Here is a 12750-nt window from a genome sequence, read left to right on the forward strand (position 1 = left end):
TTTAAATATTTTTTTCTATAATGATCTGTATACATGGCATGAGATGGGTGTGTGGTGTTAAGATATGAGAAAATCACCATTAGGTTCACTAAATATTTGAGGACCAATTCAGATTTTACGTGGTTGGTATCTTTTGTCTGTATGAGCATGAATATGCAGGCATATGCCTATGTGTGCATGTGTGGAGCTTAGTTGTTGCTGTCAGGTGTCTTTCTCTGTGATTTTGTACTTTATGTTTAGCACAGGGTCACTGACTGAACCTGAAACTCATTGATACTGATTGATCAGGCTACCTGGCCAGTGAGTTCTAGAGACTCAGTGTGGTGTGGGCTCGCCTGTAAGTCCCAGCACTGGACATAAGAATGTACTCAAGCTGTGGCATCTGGTCTTTAGGCAGGTGCTAAAGATCCAAGTTCAGGTTCTCATGTTTATTCTATAGTACTTCCTTTACTAGGTGCCACAATGAAACACCACTATGTACCCATCAAATCATCTTAAATAGTAACTGGTAGCACCATACTAGGTATCTCTAGAGAAAGCTGGTATACTTACGCATTTTTTTGTGGCAACATAGCATGACACAGATACTCTGGAATTCTGTTTTGTATTTTATTAGGCAACTGTCACATATGACTTTAACAATTGTATGTTGGAAATTTATTCTTATTAGTGAATAATAATCATCAACAGTAATGGCTTGTTATGCCAGTTCCATATGTATGTGATTGTTTAGATTATTTTCACCCAATCCCCCTTTGTCCTCCCATGCCTCTCTCTAGGTTTTCCTTTTATTTGCCCAACTGTTTCCCCATATCCTTTTGGTATTTGTTTGTTTTGATGACCCAGTAAGTTTAATTACACTTGCTTAAGTGAGCATAGATGAAAGGTAACTTAGAGGAATCTTGGCAACTTAACCAGTGGCTCTGCCATTGAAGAAAGTGTCTCCTCCTCAGCAACCATTACCTACCAGTAGCTTCTCAGGGTGGCATGAAAACTCGGGCTCCTACCCTAGAGCCTTACCATTAATTGCCTGTAAATTTTCATAGAGGTTTGTGACCTTGTGGATCCATCACAAAATTTGAGGGACCCAGTCTTGTGAAAGTAGTCACAATTGCTGTGAGTTCATGAGTATAGTTGCTGAAAACTTGGGGGACAAATCCAAATTTCCTTCTATTTGGCTAAGCAAATGATGGTATATTCTGTTTTGTAGAGAAACAACTAATTGATAACTTAGATAAATCTGTTTTGATGGATGCTTAATTAAAATGATTCTGAAGTTGCGTAATGTTTGATTCCATTTATGAACATTATTGAAATATACACATTACAAGGATGGAGAGCAAATTAGTGGCCACTAAGAATTAAGAGGAGGAAGATTTGACATGGAAGAAAGTGTTGGTATGATAAAAGAGGGACACAAACATCTTTTTATGGAATGCTCTGTGTCTTGATTGTTGTGGTAAATGTAAAAGACTGCACATAATACATTTTCAGAGAACTACCATTCCTAAATGAGTAGCAGTAGAACTGGAGAACCCTGAAAGTGATTACAGGTTTGCATCAATGTCAGCAGCTCCATAGTGTTGACAATGTACTGTATGTACTTCTGCAAGATTTCTACCATTGAGGAAAACTGAATAAAGAAGACAAGACTTCCTGCTTTCTTTTTCACATCTATATATGAATTTAAGATTATTTCAGTATAAAGAGCTCAAAAACTTAAAATTTGAGGTTGATCTTTTTCAGAAGATTTAAATTTCACTTTCCTGTTACAGAATATGTTGGGGAAAAAAAATAAAGTTCTTAGGCTCAGTTTTCTTACAGGCCAACAAAATTTCCAAGTCAAAGTAAAAATTACTTTTGTAGTTTAAAGGAGTTGGATTAAATATAATTAAAATTCAGAGTTAATATTCTTTTCTTTTTCTGTTCATTTAGATTCTTAATGTCTGGAATAGAACATGGTTTTGCTTGAAAGTAGGGTCTGATCTCTGTCACTGGAAAAATTTTGTGTGCTTTGATAATTGATGGTTTTACTTTAAGGCTCTGCTGTTAAATAATTGCATATTTGACATGTAAGATTGTGTTAGCACAAGCCATATACCCAAAGTGTCTTGCTATAACTTTGCAGAATTTAAAACTTGATAAGATTTATAATTATCACAGCACAAACAACTTAAAATGAGGGGAACAGGAAAACAAGTCTCTTTCCTAGTATTTTAGTGTTATATTCTGAGCCACATGTTCCAGCTGGAAAGAAAATATCAGAACTAACTTGTGTAAGAGCTAACATTCATTTTATGGGAAATCATTAATAAAATTCTAGATTAATGCTTATGGTTTTTAATATTCTCTTTTAGTAGACAAGAAGAATGGAGAACTGCAAAGGGAGAAGAAGAAATAAAGAGTTACAGATCAGAAGAAAAAAGGAAACACTTAACTGTTGCAAAAGAGAATAAAATATTTACTGTCTCAAAGGTAAATATTAATTTGATGTTTAATATTATGGGGGTAAGTATAATGATCATTTAAAAGATTCCTTTTAAAAATATAAGCATTAATATTGTAAGCAAATTATATTAATGTAAAAATTATTATAATTAATTCCTGATTGTTTATTTGGATTATTTGATTTCTCACTTAGAACTTTTGTGTTTGCATTTCTTGTCTCTTAGCATATCCTTTCTCGAAATGCCAACTTTTATGTATATTTTATATTGAATAAACTATAATTAATCTAAGGAAAAGTATTTTTCAGTTCTTTCACTAGTTATACATTGTCAAACTTATTTTTTCTAAGTTTTTGCTCTTTTATCCTTATCTGTTAATTTTTAAGATGAGTAGGACCTGGGTTTAGTCACTCACAATTGTCCTCAGTGTCAGGGGAATTGAGCAGCCTCTTCTGGCCTCTGCTGGCACCAGGAATGCATGTGTCATGGTGCACATACAGACGTGCAGGCAAAATATAAAAATAAAAAAGAAGACTGGTAGAATATCCCTTAGAATTTTGTCTTGGCATCTCATTTGTCCTCACCTGCAAGACTTGTGTTTTCCCTTCAAGGTGGAAAATTTCAGAGCTGTTAGGTTTAGGAAGACTATATGAAAGAGCTTCTTAAGCAAGCCTTAATTATCATTGAGCAGTGGTCTAAACAGATTAAAAATTACTGGTTTCTGACTAGTTTATAGTGTTTTAAACAAGTTGAAATATATTTTTTCATGTAAAAAAAATCTTTGTGGCTTGCTTGTTAAAGGCTGGGGTTGCAACCAAAAATATAAACATTTCTGGTAGACGTTGACACCATTGGCTCAGCTGGTTGGACATTTGCTGCCAAGTCTGGGAAGCTAGGTTGGATCCCAGAACCTTCATGGAAGAAGAGAACTGACTGCACAATATTGTCCTGACCTCTATATGTATGTCACATACACACAAATATACAAATAAGTATAGGTTATTTAAATTTAAATTAAAAAAATTTTAATAACATTTGTAATCCAGGGTTGAGAATGAATGCCTTTTTCATTTTCTTATTCCTCTAGGATTTGACCAATAATTAGCCTGTTTCATATTCTTACTCACATACATTTCGGTCTGTATGGTTAGCCTGATGCCTTTCCCAATTGCTAAATAATTAGGTATATATTTTAATGATCTTTAGTTAGTCCTTTTTTCTTATGGATATGTTTTTCAATCTTGAAGTTACTTTAACTTTTCTAGGAGCATGTTATGTTTGAATATCTCTGTTACTGTTTGACTCTGTCTTTTTCTTGAATATTTGCATTTGCTATCTGCATTTTTTTTTTTTTTAAATCTCAGGGTTGAGATAGGGTTTCTCCATAGCCCTGGCTGCCATGGGCTTTTTTTATGTAGGTAAGACTGACCTTGAACTCAAACATACATTTGCCTCTGCCTCTTGCATTCTAGGATTAAAGGAGTGAGCCATTATGTCCAGTTTGCAGATGACTTTTTGAGATTTATTTCAGAAAGAATTTCAGTTAGTAACATTAGGCCATTTCAGTGATATTTTAAATATGTAAATAATAATAACTTTGAAAAAGACCAATTTCTTAAAGCCTGTCATGAATAAGTTTTATTTTTATTTATTCTAGAATCATGCTCATGAGCATTTCCTGGATCTTGTGGATTCTAAAAAGCAACAAGCAAATCAACACAATTACCGTACAAGGTCTGCACTGGAAGAGACACCCAGGCCCTCGGAGGACATAGAAAACGGGACTAGTTCTTCAGATGTAAGATCGAAGCTCATTCACACATTTCTGTAGCTCCTGAACATCTCAAATTTATAAAAAATATAATCCATATGGATTATTCTTAGTTTTCTTTAATAGAGTTTTAGAATAATACCTTGTGAATGGAGTATGTTAAGTACAAAGTACTAGTTATGAAAATCCTGTAAGAGTTCTGAAGTTCAAAGATGTTTGAAGCTTATATTTATTTTATATAATTGATAAATAGTGAGTAATCATTAAATGAAGTTTCCTCTTATATTAAAGCTGAGTTACTAAATTGCTCCCAGGATGGTCTGGCTTAGTGTCGCTCTCACAGTAATTAGAAGCAGTTTGACTGTTTCGGTTATTTTTTATCCTCAGTAGCAAATCTAGTTTCTTGCTCTAGCTTTTTACTTTTTCTTATGTATAGATTTCTCTATAAATGTTTTTTACTGATTTGTACATTTTTAAAGCAAAGAAAATCACTCAACCATGATCTTATTCAGTACTTCAGCCTAAATCCATTCTCTCCCTTCATAGTTCTTAGTGTGTTTTAATTTTGAGAGATGGGTTTACCTTAGATAGTGACAGTTACTCTATTTTGAAGCCATGTTGTATCTGTGTTAAGCCTATCAGAATTTTCCTGGGTGGCTGATATGACCCTATCCACAGTTTAAGTTAGTCTCCCAATCTCAGATACCATGAAATAATATTTCTGTAGCCTAGCACTTAGGAGACTGATGTAGGATTCATTTTAATCTAGTAATTTGAGACTTGTTTTGTCAATTAATACTTAGACCTTGTCTCAAAAACAGTTTTTTAAATTACAATTTAGAGAAAAAGAATTTTCTCATTATATGATTCTTTTCCAATAGGATTTATTATCTTTTTGATTTTCTTGCAGATTAGGTTTTTGACTAGTAAAGGAAGATCCTTGAGATAGTAAAGAGCTATTTTCTCATGTTAACCAGAACAGACCAACTGTTACAGGGAATTTCACCTGCCTTAGTCACTTTTGTTTGCAAACAAAAATTTTCTCCTTCATAAGAAAGAAGTAGGGTGGTGTTTCAGAGTTTAGTTTCCTGCTTTCTTCTCTTCCATGTGATTTGTTTTTAGTCAGACTTTACTACTTCCCACAGATCTGTCTTCTATGCTTCCTTTAGAAGAATAATTGTTGCTTCCTTCTAAATCTACATGTTCTTCCAGGAGGAACCGGTGGCCTTACACTTCTTGATACAATGTTATAATTACTTTAAAAAGATAGTTATTATGCAGCAGCTTTAAGTTCTGGTATACCCAAGTTAGAATAATGTAGTTATTCTAGCAAAACAACAAAACTAGAAGTTTAATTAACCTGATTATGATGGAAAGATGGGAGGATAGGATAGATTATGATAGGAAAGATGGGAGGGAGTTTCTTTATTCAGACAGTGTATAACTGAAACAAGTAATATCTGTCCTGTCTCAGCCTCCTGAATAGTTTTGTGCTGCCTTGTCCATTTGCTGACTGTTTGAGAAGACCAAAGAACATAAAGTACACATGGGCAAAATCATTTGCTTTATAAAATCTTTATTTTTGTGATATTTATAATTCTCTTTTAAATACAAAATTTTATAAAGTACTCTTACAGTTCAGTGTTTTGGGAACTTGTGTATTTTGACAATTACAGCAGTGGCATGGAAGTTTCAGTTCAGTGTAGTATCCTTTTAAAGCAGTTATGTAATTGTTTTAGAGAAACTGACAAATACTAATAAGAAGTAATTATTAACCTGAATAAGAAGCATGGATATTATGGTTAAAATACTTTGTCTTTTTATGTTTTGAATTTAGAAATTAAAAGTAATTCTGTTTCTTTTCATTCCCTTTAAGGAAAAAAATGAAATACACAAACAACTATTATTTATAGATTTCACTTAATTCATTATACAAATACTTGAATAGTTATATAGTTCACATTTTTGAAAAAGATACCAAAATAGGAATACTGCTTCCCTAAAAAAAAATACACATATTAACAGCACTAAACAAACTCAGCAAATTTCATTAATAAATATATAAGTAAATAGACAATAATAAAGAAAAATAGGCCATTGAGAGGGATCTGGGGGTTGAGGATGGGGAGATAATATAATATTTAATTAAATATGTAAAGAGTAATACACTATTTTGTTGCTGGAAAGGTGACTCAGCAATTAAAAGCACTTTTTCTTCTAAAGGACCCGGGTTTGGGTCCCAGAATCCACATAGAGGCTCATAACCAACTGTAACTCCAGTTAGTTGCATGATTCTGACCTCCAGACAAATCAATTATTTTTTAAAAATTAGTTATTTAAGTTGTAAAGAGTGCTATGCACTTCAGATGGTTTTAGTGTGCTTAGAAAGTAGTAAGTAAAGCTGAATAATACAATGACTTAGGTGCAAATTAAGCCTTTTGTCTTAATAGTTTTTAAAACTTGTGCTTGTATTGAAATCAGTAATACATGGCAAACACAAAGAACTTAAAATAGTTTCATACCTGTGGGAACTGTTACTGTTGAAGCATAATGTTACTATAAAGAAGATCTGTAAGAATTGATTTAAATTATAGCTTCACACATAGCATTCTCTGAACTTTGAATTGTTGCTAAGAGGAATAACAATTTGTAGCTTTATTATTGTTTTAAATCATCTCTCATTGGATAAAATAAGGCTAGAGATGGAATACCCTGATTTGTAAAGTTGTTTTAATAGTAAGTAAAATATAAATGTACCTAATTTTAAGATTCTAAAACCATCTACAAAAAGCTTAGCTTTTAAAAACGTTCAAGAAGTTTCACATGTTAACTATGGAGTTTGTTGTTTGTCATTAATTTTTTTTTTTTTAAAAAACAATGAAGCCTTTGGTTTTGGTATAAACCTGTAATTCTAGGGCCTGGATAAAATGACAGAGAATCATAAGGCAGCAGATAAACTCCCATGTCCAGAACCCTGCATTCAGTTCTCAGCTTTGAAAAGTAAAATAAAGTAAAAATTAAATTGAATAAAAATGAAACCTGGCAATTATCTCAGAGGTCTTCTCAATCTGGTATTAATAGATAATATTTATAAATGTTTGTTTTAACTTTTTTGATTAAAAATACAAAAGTTGTATTTTTCTATTTCCAAGTCAGATAGTTGATATCTTACTGTTGTTAGGTGGTAGCTTATGAAATCTGTCTTCTTATCACAGGAAGGTGAAGTACTTGCTGTCAGTGGTGGGACTTCTGAAGAAGAGGAGCGAGCATGGCATAGTGACGGCAGCTCCAGGTAGAAGTATAAAGAGTTTACTTGTCCAGGTGCTCTATGGCTATCACCCAAATACTGGATACAGAGTTATTTGAAGAGTCTTTTGGTTAGCAAAATTTAGATTTTCTTCCTGATAAGTCTTTATAGAAAAAAAAAATTCAACTAGATCTGTAAAGTAATGTTTTTAACTCTTCTGTCTATTTGTTACTTTATTTCTGAAAGCTATATTTAACATGCAACATTATAAACTAGCTTCACTGCTGATTTTGAGGAATCTGTAAACATCAGATTATGAAAGAAGTTATATTCTTATATGACTGTATTTACAGGACATTACTAATTTTCTCTACCAGTAATGAAAACAAATTTTCTACTTCTTGTTTTGATCAAGAAGAAAACCTTCAAATACCCATGTTGGAATTTCCCATGTTTAAAGGCCTACTAGCATTAGCTACATAACAAGGTCTTAATGGTCCATGGAGATACACCCTGGGGATGGAAATTATTAGTTGCTCCTTATATTGTTTTTCCTGCTTCACCAGTTCCTAAAAATGGATTTCCAAAGGAAACATTAATTGGATGCTGTAAGTTTAATACAAGATTCTGATCAGTTCTAGGATCAAAGGCTTTCTTGACCTTCAGTAATGATTCTTAATAATGGTATACAAATTCTATAGGTAGTATTTAATATATTTCTGTCTTTGAAGAGTGAAATGTTCATAAATTGAGAATATACTAGAAGAGAGTGCTTAAAAACATTTTTTTTTTTTTAGGTCTTTAAAGATCATGTATGGTGGCACACAGGTTGAATTTCTAGTACTAGGGAAGTAGAACTTATCCTTTTAAAACATTTCTAACTATAAATCCATGCAAAATAAGCAAATATTCTAATATACTAAAGTTAAGGAAGAAGACAATATAACTATATATGTGGAGGGAGCCATATCAGGACTACATATTTGTGTAAAGGTATACAGTAAAGATGTGGTGGGTAGTAGCATGAAAGACAGTTTGTGCCCTATGTTTTTCTCCTTGATGGAAAAGTAAGTAAGAATGATCTTGGTTGAATGTAATTATTGGAATCCTGGGGTTGGTCAAACTTACAACCTACTATATGCTAGGAAAAAAAACCACTCTACCACTGAGTCATACTTGTACCCTGAGATTATTTCATTTTACATCCTAAGATTTTACATGTTTAAATATGTTTATGTTTATGAGTTCAACTCTCCAACTGTCTAGGCACTTTTCACCTGCCAGTTCAGTATTTTCCTATGAGAATTCCTACTGGGTTAAAAACTTCATCCTTGCTGAGTGTTGGTGTTGTACCCCTTTAATCCTAGCCCTCAGGAGACGGGGCAGGTAGATAACCTGTGAGTTTGAGGCCAGCTAGAGCTACACAAAGAAGCCCTGTCACAAACAACAAACAGAAAAAGAACTCTATTCTTAGGCCAGGGATGCTAGTGCATGCCTTAAGTCCAGTACTGTGGAGGCAGAGGCAGGTGGGTCTCTGTGAGTTGGAGGCCAGCCAGATATAGTGAGGTCCCATCTTAAAAGTACAAAAGAATTTCATATTTTGGCTAGTTTAATACTTACAAGGCTTCAATCATCAGCACTTCAAAAGACTAAAAAGAATTCTAAAATCCCCCCATAAAAGAAATTGCTTGTGCTTGCTTATTGTGGTGCATGCATGCTAGTTCTCTAGGGCTCTTTCTACTTCTGCTTCAACTGAAAAAGGTGATACTCCATTCCTTATTTCTTGTATTCAGAGTACTAGTGACATGTGCAAACAGCATGCTTCCTATAATTATCTTCTTAAGTTCTTAAGTTTATTTTTCCATGAAAGTTGCAAAATTGGATTTTAGATATGAAGATCAGGGGAGTTGAGCATAAGGAAATACCTTTTACTTCATTCATGCATCTGTCTATCTATCTATCTGTCTGTCTGTCTGTCTGTCTGTCTGTCTGTCTGTCTGTCTAATAAAATGGTCATAAAACTACCCAACTATAAGACTTAAAAGTTGCTTCTCTCCTTTTAGTGACTACTCCAGTGATTATTCTGATTGGACAGCAGATGCTGGAATTAATTTGCAGCCACCAAAGAAAGTTCCTAAGCATAAAACCAAGAAACCAGAAAGTAGTTCAGATGAAGAAGAAGAATCTGAAAATCAGAAACAAAAACATGTTAAAAAGGAAAGAAAAAAAGCAAATGAAGAAAAGGATGGACCAGCATCACCAAAGAAAAAAAAGCCCAAAGAAAGAAAACAAAAGGTTGATTTAAAATTTTTATATCAAATGTTTTCTTCTGGGGAAATGATTCAAAGCATAAATGTGAAAAATCAAACATTGAAGTTTATTAACAAGTACTAATAGAAAAAAATCCAGAAGTATATTCTAAGCAGTAGTAAGGTACATGGAGATACAGTGACAGAAGTGTTTAGGTGTTTGAAACCAAAGAATGATTACTCAGAACATTGACATAGTTTATAAATATTTCAGCATTTACTTTAAAAACATTTTTAAATCCAGTGAGAGAGATTTATTTACATAAGAAAAATAATAGTATACCAGATTTTATCCACTAATGGTCTTATATTAACTATTCTAATTATTCCTATAAATACAAAAAAAGTTCCAGGGGTACATCACATGAAATATAAATGACAAAACTTGTCATAGTTGATCATAAGGCAAATAGAAATCAATCATTGGGGGTAAAATACACTTTTATAGGAAGTTTTCATTAAATATAGTATGCAAACTACAAGTTTTTGAGTTAGTAATGTGTCCGGTTAATTCATCAATCTGGACGATTTGAGAGTAGAAAGAAGAAAGAATGAAACAGTAGAGAGATCCTGTCCTTACAAAGCTGAATTCTTTAAACCAGGAAATGAGAATATGACAGTTTAATTTTTTTCTTCTGAAGTAAATACATATTTGTCTCTGCTGTATGAAATACTGTAATAGGGATCTGGGAGATGGCTCCTGGTGAGGTTATGGAGGAGAGTATGTTGGTAGCAGGTGCAGGTGCTTGCTGCCAACCAAAGCTGACCACTTAAATTTGATCCCTGGCTCTGACATGGTAGAACATGAGAATTGATTCCTGCCAATATACCATGGTACATGCACTCACATACACACAGGATAACTTTTTTTTTTTTAAATTTAAAGACAATAGTACTATAGTAAATAGACATATTTTGGTAAATAGAAAATTTTTAAAAATTCATGTTTACCTTATTCTTTTTTTTTTTTTAGCTCAGTGTACTGATGCATGTTTTTAATTTCATCTCTTGGGAGGCAGAGGCAGGCAAGTTTGAGTCCAGCCTGGTCTACCTACCAAATACCAGGGTAACCAAGAGTACATAGAAAGTCTGCTGTCTCCAACTCCCACCAACACCACCTCCGCCCAAAATTATTTTTTTCTTTTAGTTTCTATAGAAGTAAATATGTTACCATTTGTAGAATTAAATATTACTATGCTCTGCCTCTTTATTCTCAAGAAACTTTGAAAATTATAAGAGTATATGCAGGTTAAGTGCCAGTTTGATTTGTACTGATTGAATTTATATTTATTTCAGCTGTATTATTATTAATTGCTGTAATTTGGGTTCATGATGAAATGATGGTTCTTTTTACCTACCTTTGCATTTTGTGAGGAAAATTTTGCAAAGACAATACCCCATTTGTCCTTAGTTTCTGCCTAATGAAGGATTGTGTATGTAGCCTGAGCCAATACTGTATTTGAATCTCCTGTTATGATTATTTTAATTCTGTTGTTTGGCTATGTCAGAATATTATAGCAGGATCTGTTTATGGGGCATCCTTTAATGAGATTAAAATACTATGAATTGTGCCTTTTGGCTAGACTTTTGTTCCCATGTTTACCATTAGCTCCGGCATAATAGGATAATAAGTTATATCTTCAAGTTATATCGGGCAGCTCAGTAGTCCTTCTTATGTATAGAGTTGTAGTGAAAAACACTTGTCAAGCCGATAATAAGTGGATTAGTAAATGTGTAATAAATGAGAACATTTTCCATATTACTTTTAGTTATGCAAAGTGTAAGATATTTATATATATATATATGTGTGTGTGTGTGTGTGTGTGTGTGTGTATATATATATATATATATATATATAGAGAGAGAGAGAGAGAGAGAGAGATATTATGATACAAAAGAATTCTTAAGCAAAGTCAATAAACTGTTGAGGACTCAAAGTTTATAAAATAATGTGATCAATAACAGTAAATGTAAGCCAGTATTCTTATTCTGAAACTATTGTGTAATTAACAATATGTTCTAATGCCCCAAGAAACTTTTTTTACCTTTTAACTTTTTTAACTTTTTTTAACACTAAAAGAAATACCACATACTTTAGAGATAATTCAGAAATCAAGAGAGAACAATACTGGAGATCAGTGTAGAAGTAATCCCAGAGATCTTTGGAAGACAGCTGTTAACTGTACCTCCAAAATAAAATCTGAAATCACAAAGAAGGAAGTTTTGAAAAATAGTTAATGCATTTAAATTGTTTAATATTAGGTGACAAGTCTGCTTCAACAAGAGCTTAAGGTTCCCCTAGAGTTGTTGTATTCTACCCTGTCCTTTTGTTTCTGTGCACTTTATCCCAGAGGACTGGTTTCTTCTGTTGTTAAACCACCCTGTGTCCCCATTTCTGTCTGTGTGTGTGTGTGTGTGTGTGTGTGTGTGTGTGTATGTGTGCTCACATAAACAAAAAAATGCATGAACATAAAAACCTAAGGAGGCCATTTAGTGTTATTCGTATGTATATGAATTTGGGACTGACCACCCACTTGGTTAGGATTGCATAATTCCTCAGGATGACTTAATTATCATGCTCTCAACATTCCTTAGTTCCCAGTAGGAACTAAGCAATTCTGCCAGAATTATTGGTCTGTCATTGTTTATCTTTCCTGTTACTTATAAGAGAGACAGACTGATGGCAGGCTTCCAGGACCTCTGCGTCTTCAGTTTTTCTTTATTTTGTGATATTCACTGAACTTTAGGTGCAGAATTTAGGTGTATCTATTGGGACTGCACAACCCACAGTAGTTTTGACTACTATTTTTGACTAGTTATGATTTTCTGTAATCTTCTGTCTGTGGCAAAGAGAAACTTCCTTGATCAAGGGTAAGAGCTACACTTATCTATGGATCTTGAATGCAGTTTAGTAAAGTGCTGGTAGATCCATGACCTTATTACTCTCCACGTGTAGCTGGCTAGGGTTTTAGTACC

The 12750-nt window shown here is 33.2% G+C and overlaps 1 protein-coding gene across 1 annotated transcript in view; it reads left to right on the top strand.

Moving 5' to 3' along the window:
* Phip (pleckstrin homology domain interacting protein) overlaps positions 1-12750 on the top strand; it is a 106338-nt gene that overhangs the window by 66079 nt on the left and 27509 nt on the right. The window contains exons 19-22 of the mRNA XM_028756184.1: positions 2358-2475; positions 4105-4245; positions 7434-7510; positions 9529-9760. Coding sequence (XP_028612017.1) covers positions 2358-2475; positions 4105-4245; positions 7434-7510; positions 9529-9760 — 568 coding nt within the window. The remainder of the gene's footprint in view (positions 1-2357; positions 2476-4104; positions 4246-7433; positions 7511-9528; positions 9761-12750) is intronic.

The sequence above is a fragment of the Grammomys surdaster genome, unplaced genomic scaffold (genome assembly GCF_004785775.1).
Source record: "Grammomys surdaster isolate TR1022 unplaced genomic scaffold, NIH_TR_1.0 126113, whole genome shotgun sequence".
Taxonomy (NCBI): domain Eukaryota; kingdom Metazoa; phylum Chordata; class Mammalia; order Rodentia; family Muridae; genus Grammomys; species Grammomys surdaster.